Here is a 26,036-nt window from a genome sequence, read left to right as displayed (position 1 = left end):
ATAAACATCTAAAGCTAGCAGACTATGTGAGGAAAACAGAAAAGACAGCTTCTACATTTAAATCAATTTCTGAAAGACTATGCTATACTATATTATACTGTGTGGCTTCAAAACCTTTGCGCAACGCATACCAAACTTGCAGACAATCACAATAAAAACAGTCACTTTTAAACACTATGGGGAGTGGGGGATGGACTATGTATATAAAAGAGGAGAACACACAACCATACTGTCTGCTCTTAGTGACTAAAATTTAGTTGTACATGTAAATTGGGCTAGAATATTTCTGCACCTTTATCATGTTGTCTAAGATGGAACTCTGGGATTATTGGGTGTTTATAATTAGGCTCTAAAAATCTAGGAATAAAACTATGAATAAAAAATGAAATTGATTTTTAAAAATTAATTTTAAAAAAACCAAGTACACATAGGACTGCTTACAAGGGGCAAACTTTTCCCCAGAATCAAGATGCTGATAACTAAATCCTGTCTGTATGATTCAAATAATACAGACACTCTGTTGCCATTCTGGCGAACAAAATTGCTTTACTTTAAGCTGAATATTACTGTTTGCTTTACAGAAGCAGCAGAAGTAAAATTTCCCTATCCTAAATCATCTTTTAGTAAACAAAAGTTGAAAATACAGTGCACCCTTCCCTTATGTGGGGGATCCATTCTGGAACCCCACCCATCCACCCCGCATAAGGGAAATACAGCATATGCTGGAGCCCCATTGAATACAATGGGGCTCGTACCTGAGGTGCAGCACACGCACCATTGCCTTTTCCGGGGCGCAGCTTTCAGTGTATGCTGAAAACTGCATATGGTGCACTCACATATGATGTGGGCACACTGTATGCCTTACTGATTTTATTGTTACATATTAATGTATCAAGACCTTTTCCAGCAGCCCAAAGTAGTTTGGATTGAAATACATATGGTTACAAGAAACAAACCCAATAAAGCATGTTTAGAGTATAGCCCTGTTTTTATCTTCACATATCTAAGCCTCATGATCTTCAGAAGGGTTTATTTCTGGGTTAGAGAACCATTGCTTTAGTAAGGTTTAAATATTGTATTGAAATTAATCCAAAGCATTGCTTGGATGCTATTTTAATTAAGATACTCAGGCATGATGACTAAAAGCCCACAATTCTCTTGCATTGGGTTGAATTTAGTGTAACACAGTGATGCTCATGAGAAGAGAATCCCTTGCTCTGTCTCCACTGTAAGCCCCCTCCCCCCACAAACCTCTTCCGATGGTGAGGGACCTGCAGAAAAGGCCTGGGATGTGTGGGAAGAGACTGAAACAGTAAATAACATTTGACGAAGTCAGGCAGAGACAGCCTGTGCTGCTGGAGTTTTCCTTGGGCAAACTGCCTCACCATATTTTACCACAACTGATTCTGGTATAGTACACATTCATTAAATTACTAATTTTAAGAAACAAAATAAACCTAAGAAGAGCAGCCATGTCAGTGGAGGCAGTAGGTGAGCCCATCCCATATTGTTGGTTGGAATCATTAGTATGTCTGCACCATGGGTAAAAGCTTCTTATAAAAAGCAATCACTGTTGCTTTGTAGAAGCACAGGGTGTGTGTCCCAATGCCTCTGCAAACAAAGTTCTCTGGTGACTCAGCAGGATTCTTGGCCAAATTCTAGATATCCTGTGTGAACTCAGTATGTCTGCAGCCAATGATGCACTTTTGACTGCTTGCTAAGAGATAAACCCCAGAATTGTGCTACAAGATGATTAGCACAAGATGGAGGGTGGACTCCTTCTGGATGTTAGGTTTTAAACAGGGTAGACTATGTTCAATTCTGAGCAAATACCAGTAAGGACAGATAACTCAGATTCACTGTTAGTTAACTGCTGCAGTCTGTACAAATAAAAGCCCTTAGGTGTTACATTCTTACTAAGAGAGCAGATATGAAAGCACAGATATAAAATAAATAAAACCACACAAGCAAACTCTGTGAAGGTAATGCACATATAAACACAGTTTTGAAAAAGGCAACAAAATTAATCACCTGTCTTCTTCCTTTTTGGCAGGTCTTGAACTACTAAGAGCACTCTGGGTAGCATATGTTCCCATCTCTGTAACCAGCTTTTGGGCAGGACCCACTGTAATTTCCTCCTCAGCCTTCAGCTCACCAGCTTCTTTCTTAATTTCAGATTCTACTATTGGGATCTGAAAGTGTAACAGAAATGTAATTTTTAAAAAAATACTAAAGCATATAATTTAGCCTAGAAATAACTCTCAATTTTTGATACATTGTTTAATGTATTAAAAATATACAAGTTATCCAGTCCCATTTTTGTAAACTGTTTCTTTCTTGAAATAAAAGTATCCTTTGTCCCATTGTCTATTATTATTAATGAGACAATTAGTTGTTAGACTGAATTGACAAAGCTTTGATTCAGGAGTTTCAATAGTACATTACATCTTTCAGGATTTTTATTCCCCTGAAATGTAGGAAGACAGAAAAAATGTCTCTGATTAACACTACAGATAAATACCTCTCCCAGTGATCTACGGACTTCTGTCATTACACTCTGTATATCTTCCTTTGTGCTGCAGTATTCTCCAAGGATCCAAAGTGCTCCACGATAAATTCTACAAAGTGAAGTACAAAGTAAGCCTTGTTATTTATATGGATAATGAATGTACACTGTGGTTTCATGCATTACATAGATACATAAGTCATTCCACCTCAAAACAATTCAAAGCCTACAAGAAATATATTTTCATAGCACTGCCACCATTTTCTACTCAACTGCATATCAGAAAGGAGTAGGGATGTCTCAGAGACATGCTAATGAATGGCAAAACCCCAGCCTCCTTCCGTGTCTCAGGCACCACTACAGAATTATTTCCTCCATAGAAAAAGCACTGGAGAAATGGCACATATATGCCCCTGAATCTTTACACCACGTGCAGCCTGTGGACCCCACTCTTGTAGCCCCTGAAGCCTGCCAACAGTGCCATTTCCAATTTAAATATATACACATATATATTAATCTAATTTTGCCATATTTTGATGAATGGCATGACAAATGATGCAAAATGCCCATAAATCATGCCAAACATACCAAGTTCTACACAGACTCCCCCCCTTCCCCCGAATCATTGCTCAAAATGTGACAGGAACTGAGGCAAGCTCACTTCCAGTAACCATTTTAAGAAGGACTCCAAAAGAAGCAGAAGTATTGGGGATAACAGCAATATTTTCATAATCACTTGCTGCTTCATTATCTTTAACAGAACAAATTAATTTAATTGCCCAATCACTTCTTTTTCATATTCAGACTTTACTATGAATGCTAGTCAATGATAAATGCAATCAACACATCTAAATCTCTTCAAAGGATTTAGATTTGCCTGACTTTACCTAGCAGATCAGAAATGACATTTTCAGATATGCTAAGAGGCAGGAAATTATAATAATCTCATGCAATAAAATGAATTTGTTAGATTCCGCCCTCCCTCCCTCCATGCAACTCATTCATATTTAAATGATTTAACCATCCGGCGTCCCATAACAATAGTTCTAGTGGTACAGTCGGCCCTTGGTATCCATGGACTTGACATCTGTGGATTCAAGCATCCATGTATGGCAACCCCACACTGCCCCCAATGGTGGTGCATGCACATGGCCATGCTGCCATCAGGGACAGCCCCAGGGACAATGGAAGTTTCTGCTCCTATTCCCTCTTTCAGTCACAAACCAAGTGGGAGGATGCTGAAGGGAGACAATCCACCACAACCACCAAAATAGCTGCTGAAAGGGACAACGACAATGGCAGCACCTTTCTCCACTCCAGTGCTAGCTTGCTGTGGTAGGCAAGTTCTCAAAGTTCTGTTGTTCCAAGTGACAGTGACACCACTGGGGAGAACAGAGCTTGAGCATCCACAGATTTTGGTATTCACAGAGAGGGTCTGGAACAGATCATCCGTGGATAACAAGGGCCAACTGTATAAAGAATACAAAACCTTTGGCAAAAATTTAACAGGGAGATCCACAGATGGAACAGAATCAGGAGGGGTGCAATCTTCTTTCTCCACTGTAGCCTCCCCATGAACCCCCCAAACTGGGAAAAACTACAGAACTGGTTTTTGAGTGCTGCTACAAGGCGTGGGGGAGAGAAGAAATTTCTACAATGTCATTTTAGATGGCCATTAATTTAAAGTAGTGAGCTGTACGTTCGCTTGAATTTGTTAAGCTTACTTGACAGATTTAATAGCATGGAACACTTCCAACATCTTCTCAACAATAAGTAGCCTGAGATTTTCGAAACGTTGGATGGCTTCACGAACAAACTCCAGCACATCAGCAGCAGCAGCTTCATTGTAATCACTAAGGAACTCCATCAACTAGAATAAGAATGCACATGAACTAACAGCATAATAACATAATTTGGAAGAGATACTCCTGCCCCACCCAACAACTAATAAGGCAGCAACTGGCTTGATTGTACCATTCTGCTTTAGACTCAACTTTTTTCTGACATACATAGACCACTATTTCTCATTGTGAAAAACAGTACATCCTACAAGGGGCATTTAGGCAGAATCACCAGCACTCTCAATGGTGCCAGTAAAATAAAACTTATTCAGACATGCAGATGGTTATAACTCTGGCACTGTTCTCATTAATTTCAATATAACATTAAGAAAAGAAATTCCCAGTGGATTGTGCCAAATAACAAAAGCCTCAGAAGACAGTGAAAGGCCAAATCTTTGTTTCACAACTTAGCTAGATGCTTTCTGGAATAATACACTAACTTAGAGAGTAATCTGAACTCCAGCTGAAATCCAGAGAAAAGGCGTTAGGAAGGGTACAAGTAGTGCTGTATTGAAGGGGCAGCATGTCTGCCCCAAAGGCCTCCCTGGCACTGGGGAAGGTGCTAGGAGTGGATATCAACAGCATGGCCTGAGACAGATGGGCCAAAAGCGGCATGGCAGTGGCAATACTAGGGTTCCAGACCCCACAGCAACCGCACGGTCCAGAACCCTAGTGTGTAATGGCGGTGTCCCGTCCACACGTGCGATGCCATCTTGATGTAAGGGACGCACAACGCCTGCATGTTGCTTACATCATGAGTGATCAATGGCGCACTCGCGATGTAATCCAAGTGCCGCAAAAAACCCCCAGAAGAACCGGGGTTCTTTTTACTCCAGAAGGACATTGCACGGTTTGGCGGCTGCGGCGTCCCTCCAGAGTTAAAATGGGCACCTGCAGACTGCCATTTTTGGGCAGTCTGTCTCGGCCTCATGTCACATTGCTAGTGGAAGTAATCAGTTCAGAGCATACATGGGCAGTTTTAGATCCACAATCCCCTTGTGTTCTGACATGCCCATGGATCAGGCGTGTCCTTACATTTGCCTGATGATGGCATAGTTAACTGTCCTCCACTTGTCTCAGTGGAAGGCAAAAAGAAGACAGAAGTTAAACAACAACCTAAAACTTCTTTGCTGCCCCTAATGCTGTGAATTGATTAATAATAATAATAATAATAATAATAATAATAATAATAATGTTTATTTATATACCGCTTTTCCAAATTAGATCAAATTAGATCAAATTAGATCAAATTAGATCAAAAAAGATTAGATTTGGGAAGTGGCAGATGATCTCTGCTATACCTCTTCCTGCCTTCAACTCTTTTTTTTCCTGGTTCCATTACTGCTTCTGATAGGCAGTAACCTACAAGAAGCTTATTATGACTTAGTACTGAATGATCTGTACATCTAGTAGGTTGATAGTGATTGCAAGTTAGTTGCAAGAGTAACAGTGGGAAAGTGAGAAACAATTTGAGTTACATACCACAGGAATGACATTTGCAGCCATATCAGGGAACCGAACGCTACAAGAATGTAATGTTCGAACAAGCAACTGTCTGTATTTATCGGTGTCTTCATGTTCTGTCACATTATTTGTTTTAATTACTTCTTTTTTCAAAACAATCACCAGCTGAACAGAAACAAACACAAAAATTGCATTTAAAAAAAGAAAAGAAAGAAAATATGAAGAAGATTAAGGTTGAAATCCTATGTACATGTGAGTGGGAGTGAGCCCACCCCAAGGAGAATGACTTTCAAGAAAATACAAAGAAAATAAAGCTCATGCTGCCAACCTCTTTCTTTCAGTTATTCTCAAAGGTGCTATAAAATCCCTTTTACATACTTTCAATAAAATATGCACTGCTGTTTCTAAAAAAGAAAGAAAAAGAGACAGAGTAATCTGTATCTTACCTCTTCTACATTTCTAGAAGACACAAGATCGAGAGCCAACTGTAAGGTCTTTTTGCGTACTTCCAAATCTGGAGTACTCAAAACTCTTAGTATGTCCATTACCAGATCCTGAAATAAAATGCACCTTATTTATAGGGATTCAATTATTAGTTTTTAAAAATACAGCTATTTTTTGTGTATGATTAAATCATGAATTTTCAAACAGAATCAAAAACAGTATTCTCTACGGATGGAATGTATACTAAATGATACACACAATACAATCAACTAACAAATTTTAAAAATAGAAAAGCAGCCTTGGAAAAGTGCAATTTGGAGCCAGGGAATTGTAGAAAGAGTGCCTGGATCATTTCCTGTTGTTGGCCTGTTTTGTAATCCAATTCCCTAATTCAGCCATTTCCCCCTTCCACATTTACTAAAGCAGACAAACAAAGGGGGAAAGAGGGTGGAGACTCTGAACAGAAAACAACCACTGGTAAAAGGATTAAATAGCTCCTTTCTCCACTCCACAAGGCAACTTTTACTCCAAGTAACAGATAAAAATACATTAAGGTCATCCATTGTTGTTTGAAGAAAGTTTCTTCATTTTTATAACTGTGGATACAACTCTGTAAACAAAAATCTATCCCTTATATCCCAAAAGACTATTTCATTTAATCACAATGCACTTTAAAAGTTTGGCTTCAATGCTTTAAATATGTTAAAATAATACATACTTGCAGAACTCTTTCATGGGCAGGGTGATCCTTGAGTTCAATCAAGCGATCCAAGACAATGAGCTTCACGTTGTTGTCACTTTCTTTAATAATCAGGTCTATATAGCACTGAGCTGCTGCCTTAAATTTAAAAAAGAGAGAGAGATTCAAATGTTTAAAATGTTTCCATTTGTAATTTGGAAAAATGAATTAGAAATTGGGTGAGGAAGCAACATGTTTTAAAATAATGCCAAATTTCACAGCCCAAGATCTGCCATGTTGTGAACATTCCAGTCCATTAACACACAAAGAGCAGACACCAGAACAGCCTTTAGTAGGATGCTAGTTTTTGTAATGTGTGTTTTCTAACCTCTCTCTTCACCTCCAACAGGACTTAGTTGACTCATTGAAAAAGAGGCATCTATTTGGCATTTTCTAGCAGTCTGTATGTAATACAATGGCCCGAAACAGACAGGTCAAAAGGAGCCGCTTCCAGCTGTTTCGGGGGTGTGGTGTTCAGTTGACACATGCCCCCAAAGTGTCAAGAAACTGTTCTGAAGCCGCACTTAGGCGACAGGAGCCAGACTTTTCAGTAGCAGATTTAATTCACTCCTGCCGGCAGCCTATTCAGGAATGCGGCAGTGCCCCACTTCAGGAGCAGAGTGTGTGGTTGTTGTGGCCCCCACCCAATTGAGGCTGGAGTGGCGACTGGTCTCTCCTTCCCAAGTTCTGTGCTTCAGCCCAATGTTTCCCTAGAAAGCTACCTAAAGGAATGTATCTTTCCATATCAGTCTGCCCATGCTTTGGAGAAAGTGCTTCTCTCAGTCCCAACACTTTCCCAGGCATGTTTGGTGAGTATACAGGAGAGAGCCTTCTCTTTGGCTGCTTTCAGACTCTGGAGCTCCTTTCCTAGGCTCAGATGCTAAATTGCTTCCCTCCTTACTATGTTTTCATTAGCAAGTGAAGACCTTTCTGTTCCAGCAGAGCTTTCTGTTTTAGTGTTCTGTATTATTTTTACTCTGTGCTTTTAATATTTCAAATGTTTATAATTTTATTGATCTTTTAATATTATTTGAATCTTCATTTTTGTACATATTAGCTACTTGTATTTTGTTTTTATTTGTCTTTTATTTAATCTGTAAACTACCTTAAATCCCATTCTTGGTGAAAAGGTGAGATATAAATAAAGTGACTGATTGATTGGTATTCACATTCAGAACAGAAATCTATTTCTGAAGTATAAAAATCAGTTCTGTCGTTCAACCCATATTTTGGGTAGGTAAAATTCAAAATATGTTGCTATACTGCTTTTCACTTGAAGACTGAGATGCTGAAGTGTTTTGTTAGTATGGTTTCTGGACTTCACACAGGAACTTTTCTCAACAAGACATCTGTATTCAGCATTTACCACAACAAACACAATGGAGAATGAAGTCAATACATGACACAGCTTTCAGGTCACCAACTACTGCTTCAATTTTTTTTCCAAATCTTTTAACATTTTCTTTAAAAAATTAAAAAGTAGCTGTGCTAAATTATGCAACTTGAGGGCAATGGTTATCCATACACGTTTTCTTCCATTTAACACACAAACCAAACAGTCCTATTCAAGCTGGTTTCTTTTTAATGTGGCGCATTATGCAGTTAAGTCCTAACTTGGAAGGTCAACAAGCTACATAAAAATCACCCCATCTCTGATCACACAACACTTTCAAAATTGTGTGCATGATAAACAACTGGATCAGTGATTCATGCAATGTTCTTACCCATCTGGCAATAATCAAGAGATACAAAAGTACTTCTGTAACCCTTCTATACTATCCCAATTCACAAATCTTAAATCCTCAGCATTTAATTAAATTAAATGAGCTGCACAATAAAAAAGTACTTTAAAATGTCACAGTACCACTGTACCTTGATTGCAGTCGGAGCACTGGAAAGTGTAACTAATGTTCCTGCTGCTTCATATTTTACTGCAGGGCTTGATGACTGCAGTAAATTGTAGATGCAACGAATAAACCGAGCTCTTTCTGATGGATTAGCATGGCAAACCTAGATTTGGAAACAAAAGATACAGAAGTAATGTTCATCTGTTGAATAAGGGTTTTTGGTTCTTGACTTAAGTTTCGGGTTTTTTGTGTGAAAAATCTTCAACTGCTTAGTTCCCTTATTATGGCAGTGAGCGGTGAAACATAGACACACACGAACACAGCATGGTGTAGTGGTAAGAATGTTGGATTAAGACTCTGGGAAATCAGAGTTGAAATACCCACTCAGCCATGGAAACCCAAGTTTTACCTTGGGAAAATAACATTCTCTCATACACTTAGAGGAAGACAATGGCAAACTTCCTCTGAGTAAGTATTGCCTAGAAAGCTCTATGAGAGGGTGCCATAAATCGAAATCCACTTGAAATCACATCACAATAAATGAAGACTATCTCCAACAAAAAAACTCCAATAAACTGCCAGCAAAATTCAACTGGTTGAGCATGGTTTTCCTGGATTTGTTTCCTGTCCCCAAAAGGCAATCCTAAGAGTTTAGAAGCCCTCAGGCTCAATGCAGATTTTAAAAATGTGACAGCTATCTGACACCACAGATTCCACCCCACCCCAATGTACAAATGGATCCCTTGAAACCAAGCCACTTTCTTGTTCCATTTCATGAAGCAGACAGTGGCCCACAAAATGTTCTGACACAACATATGCAATCCTTCATGTCCCATGGTGCCACCCCCTTTCTCCATCCTCACAGAGTTTTAGCAGAACTGTAGTGCTGAAAGCCATTTAACATTTCTTGTGTAGAGTCCACTTCTTTCACAATGAAAGATTCATTTCAGTTTTATTTACCTTGTAAATTAGTTCCACAATAACCAGTTGGAGAATATCACCGAATGTCTGGACTTGATCGATGCAGGTACTCAAGTAATCCAAAGCTCGATCCTTCACAGTGAAACACAAGTATGAGTTTTACCATGTCTTATTTTAAACACCCACAGTAAGACTTCTGCATTTTTACATTTGCATCCTACTTTCCAGCCCTCACAGTCACAACTGACAAATCAGGATTATGATTATTCACATGAACCTCAAACCTTGGGACCAAATCTGCTGGATGACACTGGAAAGTTTCCAATTTTTGTATGTCTTCTTGCTGCCTCCATGCTTAAAAGGTGAAATGCCTCTTCCAAAGATTAGTTACTGGCTTTGAGCTAACATGGGCTGGAATTTCTTGTCCTACTGTTTTGCTCTTAGTCCCACTCACCACTGGAATGCAGCCCCCCAAGAAAATCTCTGAAACTAAATTGAGCCTTCAGGATGAAAATTGTTCCTCACTTTTCATTTATACCAGTGGTGGGAAATGCAGATGGGGCAGAAGGCATTTGCCCATTTCGGCACAATGAAATTGATGTAATGTTATTCTGGATGTCATTTTGTATTATTTTCAGGCATTTGATGTTTTTGTTTTGTTTTGTTTTGTTTTGTTTGTCTGAGAGGGTTGGGGATCTCTGTGGGCAGGAGAGAAATAAATAACTGCATTTTGGCCTGCTTTTGGCTGGATTTCAAGTGAAAATGTTATGTGCCTGAGCCACATAAGGCCCATAGGCCACATTTTTTTTCCTACCCCTGATTTATACTGTACCATTCACGAATGTGAAATGGCTCCAAAGGACTTATATTATGAACACAGGGAGATAGCAGAAGAACAGACAAAGGGAAGAAGAAGAAGAATTGGGAAAGGTAGGCAAGAGAAAATGAAGGAAGAATATGCAATTGTTGTAGTTACACATACTTAGGATTTTGTAGTTCAGACAGAACTACATGTTCAGTAATTCAGACAAAACTGGTGGGGTTGTGGTAATGTTCTGGGCAGCAATTCCATATATAAGGGGATGTTAGAAGAAAAAGAGTAGTAGTTTTGAGGGAACTGGATCAGTGAAGGTCACATAGGAATGTGCTGGGATGTAAGAGTAGGCAGAGAAGGGGGAAATGTCAGTGTCAAGATCACACCAAACAAATGTTAAAGCATAATGCAAAGTCAGCACTGGAGGCCAGTATTTTTACCTGATCAGCATGAATAAGCATCATGAATGCATTTCTTTTGCAACTTGCATCCTTCTCATTCACCAGGAAATCATGGATCAGTTCAGGGGCATCAGGTATGAGATGCTCAAAGTTTCTTTGGAAACAACAGAGAGAAAACGTAAAGCTCAGTGTAATACAAATGTAATTATACAAACTATACTGTTGTAGTCCTTTGATTCCTCTGCGAAAAAGCAGAATATAAATAAATATTATTATTATATTATATTATATTATAGATGCTGCAGTCTCAGGGTGGAGGGGCAATTATTTCCTGCATTTGTTCAAATATATTCAAATATCAACAAGACCTCCCACAACAGGTAAACTTATTTCCATTCCTCTGTCTGACACTGTTTAATAATAAAAATAATAATATAGTTTATTTGTATCCCGCTTTTCCAAAACCTGATCAAAGCGGCAAACAACAGCATATAAAAACATTTCAATAAAATCAGTTAAAAAACAGTATTAAAAACAATACAACAACACTAACAGCAAAGGGCCAGAGAAAAGGGGGAAGTCAATATATACAATCCAGGGTCGTCAATGAAAAGGGGTAAGGGAAAGAATTATTTTTCATGGTGGAAAGGCTTGGGAAAAGAAATATGTCTTCAAGTTCTTTTTAAAAAGACCTAAAGATGTGGTGGAGCGTAGCTCGTTTGGGAGACTATTCCAGAATTTTGGGCCATGACAGAAAATGCCCTCTGTGAGGTCCTCACATAGCGTGTCGCTGGGACCTCCAACAATTTCATCCCTGTTGACCGGAGTGTGCGGGGCGGATTATATGGGGAGAGGCGGTCCTCCAAGTACCCTGGGCCCAAGCCATTTAGGGCTTTATAGGTCATTACCAACACCTTGTATTGAGCTCGGAAGCGAATAGGCAGCCAATGAAGATCTTTCAAGATGGGAGTTATACGGTCAGACCTGGAACAACCAGCAACCAATCTCACTGCCATATTCTGCACCAACTGTAGCTTCCGGGTTTGGTACAAGGGTTGCCCCATGTAGAGTGCATTACAGAAATCCAATCGAGAGGTTACCAGAGTATGTACTACAGTTTCAAGGTCCCCCCGGTCCAGGTAGGGACGCAGCTGGCGTATCAGCCGAAGTTGATAACAAGCACTCCTGACGACCGCATCCACCTGAGATGACAACTGGAGTGAAGAGTCCAAGAGCACTCCCAAGCTGCGGACCGACTCCTTCAAGGGGAGAGTGATCCCGTTCAGGACAGGATGGCAAATCTCACCACCCAGATCCGGGGAACCTATCACCAGTACTTCCGTTTTCCCTGGATTCACACTGAGTTTGTTTTCCTTCATCCAGCGCATTACCGACTCCAAACAGGCATTTAGAGGAGAGATGCCATCCCTAGTCACTGAATCAGTCAGAGACACAGAGAAACATATTTGGGTGTCATCAGCGTACTGATAACACCGCACCCCGTGTCTCCGGATGATCTCTCACAGTGGTTTCATGTAAATGTTAAATAGCATGGGGGACAAAATCACTCCTTGAGGGACACCAGAAGTAAGGGCCCTCTTATCGGAATGACAGTCCCCCAGCTGCATCGGAACGACAGTCCCCCAGCTGGAATCTACCCGAGAGGTAGGAACGGAACCACTGGAGCGCAGTGTCCCCGATACCTAACTCCCTCAGGCGTTCCAGAAGGATACCATGGTCAATGGTATCGAACGCCGCTGAGATGTCCAAAAGCACCAACAGGGACATGCTTCCCCTGTCCATGCCCAGACAGAGATCATCGACTAGGGCAACCATGGCAGTCTCAACTCCATAGCCCGCAGACAAGCCAGAGGATATATACTAAAATCACTCCTGGGTTATTTCTCTGTCATAACAAGGGAGAGCCAAGTCACAGAACTAGCTTCTTCCAACAAAGAAACCAGTCTGCAGTTTGTTTAGCTTCTCCTGTTGCAAGTGAGAATGAGTACCACTACTGACCAGGATACTTCTTGCATCCTCAACAAGCCAGAATTATCTTGAAGTAATGCAGATGTAATTTTAACCTGCATCTTTAGTAACTTTACACAATTTACCTGTAAATGGTATAGATTGCAAGGACTGCATTTCTGCGCACATAGCTATGACGATGTTCCAGACATGCACGAATAGCTGGCATCAGTGGTTCCAGAAGTTCTGCTTCCTTAAGTTTGCAAAGAAAACGAAGAGTGGAGCCTCTGATGAATTCATTTGGATGTTGAAGATCCTAAGATCAGAGAATCAAGATGTTAGTGATTTTGGAAACCAAATGATATCACAGCACTCTCCTCTTACAAACACAAAGCCATCCTAACTTGAACAAGAGATATAAGAAATCCAAAACTGCCACTCATTTTTACAATAAACCCACTGTTTTGACCAAAGAGTAGATTTCAAGAGACAAACGGAAATAATAAACACAACAACAACAAGAACAACAAAATCAAAATATTTCTTTGTTTACAGTTCCATTGATGAAAGCATAAGTGTCTTCTGGCACTTTCTATGCCATTAGGCATAGAAAAAACCCCAACAGTATTTGTATGAATGTTTAGGCTTGGCTCTAAGCATCTCCCTGAATGGTCATCACTGCTTGTAGATGGGCTTGTACTTAGCCACACTTTCATGTGTAATTCCTTGTGAAAAACCATTCAAAAAATCCCTTAACTTTTATGCAATGTAGCACAAAGGGCTGCAACTGGGGTGAGGAGAAAGATTGTTCATAGGATAAAAACTGGAAAAGTCAAATCCTTCAAATGGCAAAGAGCTATTTTCCCACCAATGGCACTACTGTTTGTCTTGGCAGCCACATAGGGATGAAATTAACCCTTTGGCTGTCTATAAAAATAAAGCCAATTGAGGAAACTGATTTATGCCTGGAAAAGGGATTTGCCCCACACATCATACAGCCATGTATGGACTTGAATCATGCTCTACAAGAATTTGAGGCTGAAATCCTAAGTACATTCTCCAGTAAAATTTTAGGATTGGTCTGGTAATATTTACACCATAAATTTAATCTAGTTCTCAAAGTATAATACTCGTCTGATGCTGCTCAAAAGGTCAGACATACATTTACTGAGCTTCAAAGAAAAATAAGTCTAATCATTAAAAAAAAAACCTTGAGAATTGCATTATCCAAGTAATTCCTCCAAAAACCACATGCAACTCTGCACAAATATACAGCTAATATTTGCTATAAAGCAAGCACTATTTTGCATATTACTTAGCCATAGGGAATGTAAACTCATACATTTTCTAAAATGTCATAATCTGCCAAGTATCTGAAGAGGAGGAAACAATAAATAAGGGAAAACCCTGTCCAAAATTCAACTGTTAAACCCAACTACTGTAGACCCAGTAAATCAACATTTGTATAAATACCATTAATTCAATGGGTCTACTTTAGTTAGGACTAACAATCTGATATAGGCCACAGATTAATTAAAAATAAATTTAGTATTTTTATCAAGTCCCAGATAAGAGTCACAGGTAAATCAGAGTTATGTAAATCTCATTTACTCAACAGATCCATTCCAGTTGGATTAGAAATTGGCTTTAGGATTGTGTCAAACAATAAAAACCACAGGCATCCAACGGCACACTTTGTATCACATATAATTCACAGCCATTCACCACATTTTTGAACTGTAAGCAGGCACATCTTTGCACAGATCTAAGCAGTTCCAAGTAGGAAGAATTATTTTAATTTGCTGTCTGCTATATTTTATTGTTTGAATGCTAAGATGTATTAATATATATTATGTTTAATTATTTTTGTAGAATTTACGCCATAAGCAGGTTTATTTTATCTATTTAATTTATTGTATGTACAGTGCTGCGTAAATTTACAACGCTTTATAAATAAAGCTTAATAATAACAACAACAACAACAACAACAGCAACTTATTTCTGGCTTCTCTTGTCAAGCTCCTTTTTCCTAAACTGTGTGTAAATATGGACTTAGACCCCATACAGACCGACCAAAATAAAGCTGATTTGGGTCACTTTGGAGGTATGCTGTTTATATGATGCATGCATCCTAAGAGTCCAGAAGCTGCGCCAAAGCTGCACTCCAGTTGACTGGGCATGGCTTTGGCGCGGCTTCCGGACTCTTAGTACGCATGCATCATTTAAACAGCATACTTTCAAAGTGACCCAAAGCAGCCTTATTTTGGCCTGTCTGTATGGGGCCTAACTTTAGCACTTTTACACTTCCTTAATTTGGATGCAGTTCTCTTAAGATGAAGTCTTAAATTTACAGAACTGAGCTATGAACAAATTCCTTCACTCATCCTTTGGCACACTACACCTGAGTATTTCCTAGGTTTAATCAAACATGTGTTGTTAACTACATAGTTTTCTGTTAATGTCTAATGAATAACTACATCACCTGGAATCAAATCAAACCAGGATTTTAAAAAAAACAACACCTTCAAGTCATGGTTTATCTGTTTGTTGCAAACCAGATAACCACAATTTCCTAATCTGAATATTAGCAGAGAATTATGGTTAGTAAACTTAGGAAATCTTTAGTTGCAACTCACTAAGAGAGGTGGAGTGATGGAGCAGCATGTGTACAGATACAAGAAAACAGGGTTTATGCACTGCTGAAGATTAAATAAACCAGACTAAATACATCCAAACTGAGTTGGATTATATACACTGGGGATCTAAAACATTCTATAAATTCTATAAATCTAAAACATTCTATAAATCATACTGGTTTGCAATGCACTAGTGATATTCTAGTGATATTATGGTTGATCACATAGTATGATTATGTGGCATACATGCAATAAACAGAAGACTAACCTTTCTGTAGGCATCACAAACAAGGATCATTTCTTGCAAGAGCCTCCCATCTGGAGTGGTTTTGGGAACAATCTCCCAAAATACTAAGAGCAGTTTTTTGATGGTGTGGTCTTGAAGTGGCAGTACAAATCGAATAATAGTCATCAGAAGTCCTGGCAGCTTTTCCCCATTTAAGATCATTATGATTACTTTCTTCAAGGCCTCTGTTTTGGATTTCACATCTCCTTTTTCTGTTAGATAAAATAAGTTGTTTCTATTAAGATGAAGCACAACATGTACCAGCACAGCAATTCTTAAAGTTTGTTCTAACTTGTGTGTTCTTTACCCACTCCCATGGCCTAGAGGTTTAAGTGCTGGACTATGATTCTGGAGACCAGGGATCGATTCCCAGAAACCCACTAGTTTCACTGGCCAAGGCTGCCTGAAGAACCTCTGCTCTCTGAGACAGCTGTGCTATAAATTTTAACCAAAAGAACACACATACAGATGGAAGAAAAGGGGAAGTGGGCTGGGCAGTCACTGTTAGCTTTGCATATGCCTCCTGTCATTGAGATCCTTGATAGGGAAGACAATTCTGTTCAGAGAACGTTTATCCACACAGTCACCACTAGAGGTTATCTGGAATATTATTATTATTATTATTATTATTATTAACCTTTATTTATAAAGCGCTGTAAATTTACACAGCGCTGTACATACAATCTTTTTAATTGGATGGTTCCCTGCCCTCAGGCTTACAATCTAAAAAGACACGACACAAAAGGAGAAGGGAGTGGTGGAGGGGAAGGGGCCTTTCTAGTAGGATAATACATATAAAATACATAGCAATACAGGAAATGATTCAATAAAACAGACAACAAAGACATCAAATAGCAAGTGACAGTTATGCAATGCCTGGGAACACTTCTCTGAACAGGATGGTCTTCAACTCCTTTTTGAAGCTGGTTAAAGAAGTGATGGCTCTTACTCACAGGGGAAGAAGGTTGAGGAGTGAGGGGCAGCGAGTGAGAAGGGGGCGAATCCTAGATGGGGCAGAGGAAATCCTGGGCTGGGACAGCAGACCTTGACTACCAGAGCGGAGGGCCCTAGTGGGAAGGTGAGGAGAAATAAGGTCTGATAAGTAAGGAGGGGCCAGCCCATGGAGGGCTTTAAACGTTGACAGCAGGAGCTTATACTGAATGCGGAAAGGAAGGGGGGGCCAGTGAAAGGATGCCAACACAGGAGAGATATGGTCAGAGCGGTGGGTGGATGTGATAATGCGTGCAGCTGAATGCTGGATAGAAATTAGAGGACAGAGGTGAGGAAGAGGAAGCCCAGCCAGGAGGATGTTACAGTAATCAAGTCGTGAGACCACTAGGGCATGGACCAGGATTGTGGCAGTAGAGGTGAAGAGATATGGTTGGATTTTGGCAATGTTGTACAAAAAGAATCTACAAGCCTTGGCTGTGGTCTGGATCTGAGGGATACATGACAGAGAGGAATCAAAGATAAAACCAAGACTGCGGGCTTGCTGGACTGGTTGAATAGAAATGTTGTCCACAAAGACAGAAAAGGAGTGTTGAAGGGTGGGCTTAGGAGGAAAGACAAGAAGCTCCGTCTTGGACATGTTGAGCTTCAAACGCCGATGGCGCATCCACTGTGAGACAGCTGTGAGACAAGACGAAACTTGCTGTTCAAGCCTTGGAGAAAGATCAGGGGTGGAAAGATACAACTGGGTGTCATCGGCATACAGATGGTAGGAAAAACCAAAAGAGCTAATGAGTTTACCTAAGGACAGTGTGTAGAGAGAAAACAGAAGGGGACCCAGAACAGAGCCCTGGGGAACTCCAACAGATAAGGGAACAGGAGATGAAGTCTGACCACCTGTGACCACTGCAAAAGATCTGCCAGACAAATAAGATCTAAACCGGTCAAGAACAGAGTCTGAGAACCCAAGGTCAGAAAGTATGTCAACTAGGAGACAGTGATCAACAGTGTCAAAGGCTGCAGACAGATCAAGAAGGATGAGAACAGAGTAAAGGCCATTAGCCTTGGCCTGTAAAAGGTCATTGGAGATCTTAGTGCAGGGGTAGGCAACCTGCGGCCCGCGGGCCGGATGCGGCCTGGCGAGGCCTTGAGACCGGCCCCAGCCCGGTCCTGCCGCCGACTGCCGCCGGGGCCTTTGGCATCTCACGCAAGGGCCATGGTGGGGCAACTGTCTATAGAAGCCTCAGAAACATGGATTTATCTTAACATTTTTTTAAAAATCAGCAAATTTTTCCGCATGTCCTCCATTTTTTATTTAAAAAGTGCCCTCCATTTGAAAATTTTGTGCTACATTTGTCCTGGCTTATTTATTTATTTATTTTGTTTAAAATTATTTAATTATTTATTTTTTTGCTTCGGCCCCCAGTTGTCTGAGGGACAGCAACCCGGCCCCTGGCTCAAAAGGGTTGCCTACCCCTGTCTTAGTGAGAGCTGTCTCTGTGGAATGCCTTGGGCGGAAACCAGACTGAAAGGGATCAAGAATGGAGTTGGCTTCAAGAAACTCAAGACAGCGAGAATAAACAACCCATTCCAAAACTTTAGAAAGAAAGGGAAGAAGAGAAATCGGACAATAGCTAGACAAAGAGGAGGGGTCAAGAGAAGGTTTTTTCAGAATTGGGAAAATGAGAGCATGTTTGAAGTCCGACGGGAAGGAGCCTGTAGAGCAGGGGTAGGCAACCTGCAGCCCGGTGAGGCCTTGGGACCGGCCCCAGCCCGGTCCTGCTGCCGATTGCCGCCGGGGCCTTTGGCCTCTCGCGCACAGGGGCAAGGGGGGCAATTGTCTATAGACACCTCAGAAACATGCATTTATATTAACATTTTTTTAAAAAATCAGCAAATTTTTTTGCGTGTCCTCCACTTTTTTAAAAAAAGTATCCACCATTTGAAAATGTTGTCCTACATTTGTCCCGGTTTATTTATTTATTTAAAGTTTTTTAAAATTATTTAATTATTTATTTTTTTGCCCCCCCCCCCCCCCCAGTTGTCTGAGGGACAGCAACCCGGCCCCCAGCTCAAAAAGGTTGCCTACCCCTGCTGTAGAGAGAGAGAGATTGAATGATAACATGTCAGCCCCTTTGTGCACTGACTGCAATGCACAAGAGCAGTACAGTATGTAAAGTTCTTACATGCTACCCAGAAATGCTTGCACTTTTTATGCATCTCTTTTTTTTTTCCAATAGTGCTGCAAGAAAATGCAGAACAAGTTGGGGCTTAATCTTTCATTCATCAGCATTTGCTTTGTTAAAATGATTGTTTTGACACTGTTCTCTTTAGTCCAGATAAGTCTGGAGAACATGCTGAGAAAACGTCAGTGGAAAAAAACTGCTTTACAGCTTTACAGTGTTCCATATTTATATTTTATTTTGGGACTTGTTTTATGGTGGTTTTATTTTATTTTCCTTCTATCAATTTTGGTGCTTCTACAGTACCATATGTACTGTATAAATATGAAGGCCGGGGGGGGGGGGGGGAGGGGGGGCAAGAAAAGTAGGGGGACCATCCACTTTCACATTTCCTTCCAAAGATACATTTTCCCTCTTCCCAGTGAAAAACTAGAAACTTTGGGAAACATTGGAAGAAAAATCCAACTAAGTGTCTGCTCTTTGCAAATGAGTAAAATGTTTTTAAGACAAGATTTTACAAGCTCAGAATGCCAGAACCTATGTAGCATGAAGCTTGTAAGATTCACTACTTCAACTGCCACCATTCCTCACCAGTGACTATGGCACATAGGGCTTCAGGTAGTAATCCTACTGCATCTGAAAACCCATGATTCTCACCACTTTGGCCTATAAGATTAGAGAACAATCACTGCTGTGCATACTATAGATCTATGTAACATCCAGATCCTGGATGTACATCAACTCCTACCAAGTGTTGCAGTTTCGTGTAAACTTCAATACTGTGAAGTCCATAAACATAAAAATTAAGGGTCAAATTTAGAAGACAACCTTTGAGAAATTGAGTATAATTAAGGTTTGTGATGTCAGTATTCTCAAGGATATGCTTATCGTCTAAGAACAACTAATGTAATCCACTATTAATATGTCATGCATGTTGAGTCTTCCTTATCCAAAATGCTTGAGACCAGAAGTGTTTGTGATTTTTTTCAGATTTTTGAATATTTGGATATACATGGTGGAATCTCCTTCCTTGGAGGTTTTTAAACAGAGATTGGATGGTCATCTGATGAGGATGGTTTGATTATGATTTCCTGCATGGCAGGGAGTTGGACTTGATGGCCCTTGTGGTCTCTTCCAACTCTATGATTCTATGATAATCTTGGAAATGGGTATAAACATGAAATTCATTTATGTTTTGTCTATAGTTTGAAAGTAGTTTTATACATAATATTTTAATAATTTTTTGCATGAAGCAAAGTTTGTGTACACTGAACCATCAGTAAGCAAAGGTGTCACTATCTCAGCCACTCAAGAAAAAAGTTTTGGATATTGGAATATTTCGGTTTTCAAAATTCCGGACAAGGGAGACTCAACCTGCCTTCCGCGGCTGTGAGATTGTGCAGAAGGCAAGCCCCACTGGAAATAATGAGGCATATACCCGCGCTGTGTGCTCTGTGCACCACCACGTGCACACACCTAATTATTTCCTATGGGGCTTGAGCACACACTCTTTTCCCATACGCAGAGTCTGGAACAGATCTCCGCATATAGGGAGAGTGGACTGTATTATAGTATTATAACAATATGCTATTCAAGAATTCAGTATGCAGTGGGCCCCTCCATCTGCGGAGGTTTGGTTTCACCACTACATCCTGCATATGGGGAAAAACACAGAAGCTTGTGTCCATATTCAGTCAATGGGCATCAGCGTGCTGCTGATGTACTGCCACTGGCTAATTTGTAGGACTACCAATCTGTGGATGGCTAACCTGCTGATATGGCAGGCTCACTTTATTCATGTTATTATGCTGAGTTAAGCATTATATCAAAATATGCTGGGAACCTACTCCTTAAAACTGTAAGTGTATGACAGAGTTTCTATGTTTATTACAAACCTGGTGGTTTCCATTTTCATTTTTTCTGCTTCTAAGATGGCTAAAACTAAAGCATATGTGCTCAAGTAGCATAAAGTGCAGCAGTCTATGGTCCCTTTTTTTTAAAGAGTATATTCACAATTCTCTACACACCTACTGCAGGAATCTATCAAGCAACAGCAGAGTGGAACCCTCCACTAGCATAAATACCAAGGGATGCAGCAAGGCCAGAAGCCAGGAAACTGCACAACCTTTGTGCACAACAGTAGAGGATATTTTTATGTGCAGAGAAAGTACAACCACTACCACAGATGGGAGTTGCATTTGGCATCATGCTCCAAGATAATTCCAGCCAAAAGATTTTATATTTTTTTAAAAATCACATAAATAAGCCAAACAGTTCAATTGCAAATGCCAAACTAATGTGTTTTATGTTGCTAAAGGACTAACATATATTTATGCCTGATATGACAGTAAATATTGCACATATTTCACTTCTTCACCATATTTTTAGGGGCAGGGGGATGGAAAAAACATGTCTCCCTATGGCTTTAAAACTGATAACTTAGTCACAGTAGTTACTGCAAGGCACTCTACATAGGCCTGCTCTTGAAGACAACTCAGAAACCGCAACTAGTGCAAAATGCAGCAGCTAGGTTGTTTCCATTGATATATAATGTAGCACCTCTTCTGAAGGAATTGTATTGATTATCAATATATTTTTGTTCTGAACTCAAACTGCTGGCAATATTTTTAAGACCCTAAATAGCTTGGTACCTCAATAGCTGAGGGAGCACCACCACTACCCTTGCTATGCCCACGCATACAGAATTGGAGCAACCCTTCTCTATGTTCCATCAGTAGCGGAAACACATTGTGGGAAAACATGGGGAACAACCTTTTCTGTGGTGGCACCCCTGCTGTGGAATTCCCTCTCTCTGGAGGCCTGATTGGCACTGACATTACAAAAATTTAGAGACCAAGTTAAAACCTGGCTTTTTATTAAAGCCTTTGGGCCAAACTGATATTATCTAGGCTGCACATGCTTTAGTGTTATATTATTCAATATATTTTAATTGGTTTTAAAGTGGTTTTAAATTGGAAAGTATTTAGTACATATTTTAATTTTTTAAACTTTTGTAATCATTTATTGTTTTAAGTTGATTTTATTGTAAGCCACCCTGACATCTTCAAATAAAAAGCAGGATATAAATATTTAAATAAATAAATACAATTTCTATAAATGTTACACCTCCACATATACAACTACAATAATTAAAATATGTGATTCTGGACTGTGACAATCAGGGTTCAAGTCCTCACCCAGCTCTAAAACTCACTGGGCAACCTTGATCCAGTTATTCTCTCTCTGTCTAACCTACCTCTCAGGGTGATTATTGCGAGGATAAAGTGGGGAGGAAAAGAACCATTTTGTGGCCTTGATTTAACTGCAGGAAAGACAGGATATAAATGTAATAAATCAATACCATTATTTTAAAAAAAGACATCCAGAACTATTACTTACCCAAATCATTCTTTAAGCTTATTTCAGATGGTGGTTCAGAGTCCATTGGAACTATAATTAATGTATAACATACATTCTCTGCAGCCGTCATTTTGTCTCTTTATCAAAGGCTCTCTTGATGCAATAATTGTTTAAAAGATGCTTCACAAATCCTAGAAAACATATCCATTAATGAAGCTAATTTGTGACTGTCCAATAATGGCAAATACTTCAAAAATAAACCCCTAAAACTTGCATTTCATAAAATGTACTGAAGTTTATAATACAATGTACTGTACTGTATTGAAAAGGCTGCAACTATTACATTAATGTATATAGTCAAATTCCTGTGCCATACATGACAAAATAACCAGCTTTCTATTATTGCAAAGGGGGCTTAACTACATGAAAAGAAAGAATACAAAGCATTTTCTCTTTAGGAGCACACAAAGTGAGGAAGCTCTTACAGAAACATAACTGACTGCACATCTCATTAAAATGAATGGACAGAACCAAAAGAAAGCACCATATGGCCCACCAGTTTTAACTTTAGAATCAAATACATTAGTATCTAATAGATTTAGGTCCCCAGGGACATAATTCACTGAGAAATTACCGGTACTGTAATTGTTTGGTCAAAATGTCCAGCAATAAGCTTCGCTCAGCATGAGACCAATGTGAAACAGTTTTTGAAAAATTGACAGATGTGCTACCTGGGAAAGCTGGGAGAACATTCAACACATTTAGGAATTTAGAACACATTCTAGATACAGCTAGCATAATAGGAATGATCTTCCTGTGGTCTGGTAACTTCTGAAAAAACTAATGTTTCCGCAAGAATTTCTCACAATGGAATGATAAGTATGCAATCTTTAAGGAGCAATATTTATACAAGTACTATTTTAATTCTTTGGCAATGGTCCAGGTTTGTATCAAAGTGGCCAAGTCTGCTGATGACACCAAATTATTCATTATGGTGAAAAATGGAAAGAAAAGGATTTCTCTAAAACGGTCTACTGCTTTGCCAAATGAAATTTAATATGAATAAATGTAAAATGGTAATACCACAAAGTTCCCAAAGTTGCAAAAGAATCTTGGGCTTTTGGAACACAAAAGTGTTGCTCCTTACTGTTGACTACAGTTGACCCTGCTTAGCCACTGATTTTTTAATCCGCAGATTCAAGCATCCATGGTTTGAAAATATGCAAAGAAAGTATAAATTCCAAATAGAAAACCCTGATTTTCCATTTTATATAAGGGACACCATTTTGCTATACCACTGTATTTAATGGGACCTGAGCATCCATGGATTTTGTAATCCACGGAGGGTCTTGGAACCAAACCCCAGTAGATAACAAGGACCCACTGTATTTCCAGAGCTAGGTGGGAAATATCAGTTCCTGGGCTGAATTCAGCCATCCTATGGTCCCAGTCTATGCCAAATACCCATGTCCTCACCCCATAAAACCACAGTTCATCCATTGGGAGGGCACCTCTAACCACCAACATTTTTAACTCCATAATACAGCCTCTCTCTTGCCAAAGTTTCAGTTTAGAATAGCTAACAAGAACTGGGCTAATTTATGAAAGATGGACCTACCAACAAATATGGTCCATAATTCCCATGAAGCCTCCGTGTTACTTAGCCAGGCTGCCACTGACCACTAGCTACCAGACTGCAACCACAGTGAAAGGCTACTGCACCCAATGCCTTGCTCTGTGGGTATTCCATAGACATCCAGTTGGCTACTGTTGTTGCTGTTCTTTTTCTTGGGGGGGGGGGGTCATATTTAATATTGAAATCTATACTTCTGCACCAGTATTCATTGTCTGCTTAGTGGGATTATAGAGATAATATCAGTTTTATGCTAAAGCAAAATTAAGCCTAGTTTCAATTACCCACTTTGCCTCTGCACACAGGAACCAATGTATAAGTAAACTAGACAAGCTTGGTTTCTTTTAATGCAATTAACCAGTCCTCCCCTCCCAAGACATGGACTTTGGGAAAGCAGCTACAAAACAGATGCTTTAATGCACAGAAGAGAAACTTTGTCCCCCAAAAGCGCACTTTTGTCCTCTGTATTCACCCATTTCAGAAGAAAATCCCCTCTTGCTGGTATGTACTGAGAGCCTCAGACATTGAGGTCTACACTGCAGGAATAACGCACTTTGACACAACTTTAAGTGTTGCAGCTCTATCCCATGAGATCCTGGGGTCTGCAGTTTTACAGGGCCTTTCGCCTTCTCTGCCAAAGAGGGCTGGTGCCCCCCCCCCACAAAACTACAAACCCCAGGATTCTTCAGGACGGAGACATGGCAGTTGAAAGTGGCATCGAACCGCCTAAGGCTGCATCTGCACTGCAGAATTAATGCAGTTTGACACCGCTTTAACTGCCATGGCTCCATGCTATGGAATCATGGGAGTTGCAGTTTTTTTCTGACAGAGAAGGGCTAAATAGATGACAGAACTGACAAGCAGTTTTGTGAGATATTTATCTCTTCTCTGTCGCAGAAGCTCTGGTGCCAGACATTGAGCCATGGCAGCTAAAGTGATGTCAAACTGGATTAATGCTACACTGTAGCTGCAGCCTCAGGGCAGGAATAAACCAGCTGGAGACGCTTTAACTGCCCTGGCTGAGTGGCAGGGAATCCTGGGAAGTGTAGTTCTGTGAGGCATTTAGCCTTTTCTCTACAGGAAGAGAGAGAGATTCTGCCTCAACATTAGGAGGACAGTGGGACACACTCCTTCCTCGGAGCGTAGAGGAGTCTCCCTCCTTGGAGGCCTTTAAGCAGAGGCTGGGTGGCCGTCTGTCAATGGGGTGCTTTGACTGAGAGTTCCTGCATGGCAGAATGGGGTTGGGCTGGATCAGGGCCCTTGCGCTCTCTTCCAACTCTGTGACTCTCTGCCAGAGAGAGCCCTGGTGCCACAATGAACGACAATCCCCAGGGATCCCTAGCACTGAGCCTGGGCAGCTACAGCATTCTCAAGGTGGATTATTTCTGCAGTGTAGACGCAGCCCAGTCTGAGGGGCCAGCGGCCTCCCCTCCGCTCCGTGTTCCTTGGCGGCCTCTCCGTCTTTCCCCGAGGGTCCAAGCAGCGGCCCTCACCTGAGCGACGGCTCCTCTCTCCGGACTCGGCTAGCAGTGGGCAATCCCTCTCGCTCGCCGCCACCTTGCCTTCCCCTCCTCTTCCTCCCTCTCAGTCCGCTGCCTTCTCCTGCGGCTGACGTGGAAGCCCTGCGCTCATAGGCCACATAGGAGCTACGGCGGCCCGAAGAGGACACGCCTCCGCTGTTCGCGGAAAGGCCAGCTTCCTGGGGAAGGAGAAAGTTCGGCCTCTTCCGCAAACGCGGGCGCGCGCTCCCTCACTCGGACGCGCGGTGGGCGGGGCCTCTCGCTGTGGGAGGAGCCTGTGACGTCGCGGCCTTCAGTTGAGAAGCTCCTTGTTGGTTCTCTCTCCAGTCTCCTCAGTCCGACCGAAGCAGTGTCTGTGTTTCTTGTTAGCTGCCAGACTCCCGGCGACGGCGTCAAGGGGCCTCTGTCTCCAAGGCCGAAATCACACACTGCAGAAATACTCCACTTTGAATCCTGGGAATTGTAGTTTATTGTGGCACCAGAGCTCTGTCTCTGACAGGGGAGGCTAAAGGTTTCACAAACACT

At 40.7% G+C, this 26,036-nt stretch overlaps 1 protein-coding gene across 1 annotated transcript in view; it reads right to left on the bottom strand.

The window, feature by feature from the left end:
* Nucleotides 1-25,663, bottom strand: part of LOC149314432 (coatomer subunit beta) — a 35,623-nt gene extending 9,960 nt beyond the window's left edge. The window contains exons 1-13 of the mRNA XM_089521106.1: nt 25,485-25,663; nt 22,398-22,549; nt 15,850-16,079; nt 13,092-13,261; nt 11,017-11,131; nt 9,802-9,894; nt 8,867-9,004; nt 6,974-7,093; nt 6,258-6,365; nt 5,830-5,976; nt 4,231-4,376; nt 2,522-2,618; nt 2,032-2,192 (exon numbers count right to left, since the gene is read on the bottom strand). Coding sequence (XP_089377232.1) covers nt 2,032-2,192; nt 2,522-2,618; nt 4,231-4,376; nt 5,830-5,976; nt 6,258-6,365; nt 6,974-7,093; nt 8,867-9,004; nt 9,802-9,894; nt 11,017-11,131; nt 13,092-13,261; nt 15,850-16,079; nt 22,398-22,488 — 1,616 coding nt within the window. The 5' untranslated portion in view covers nt 22,489-22,549; nt 25,485-25,663. The remainder of the gene's footprint in view (nt 1-2,031; nt 2,193-2,521; nt 2,619-4,230; nt 4,377-5,829; nt 5,977-6,257; nt 6,366-6,973; nt 7,094-8,866; nt 9,005-9,801; nt 9,895-11,016; nt 11,132-13,091; nt 13,262-15,849; nt 16,080-22,397; nt 22,550-25,484) is intronic.
* Between the last annotated feature and the right edge of the window lie 373 nt (nt 25,664-26,036).

The sequence above is a fragment of the Sceloporus occidentalis genome, unplaced genomic scaffold (assembly GCF_023333645.1).
Source record: "Sceloporus occidentalis isolate IW3139 unplaced genomic scaffold, rSceOcc1.0.p SCAF_4, whole genome shotgun sequence".
Lineage (NCBI taxonomy): Eukaryota > Metazoa > Chordata > Lepidosauria > Squamata > Phrynosomatidae > Sceloporus > Sceloporus occidentalis.
The sequence above is the reverse complement of the archived record's forward strand: the minus strand, read 5'-3'. Positions and strand labels throughout refer to the sequence as shown.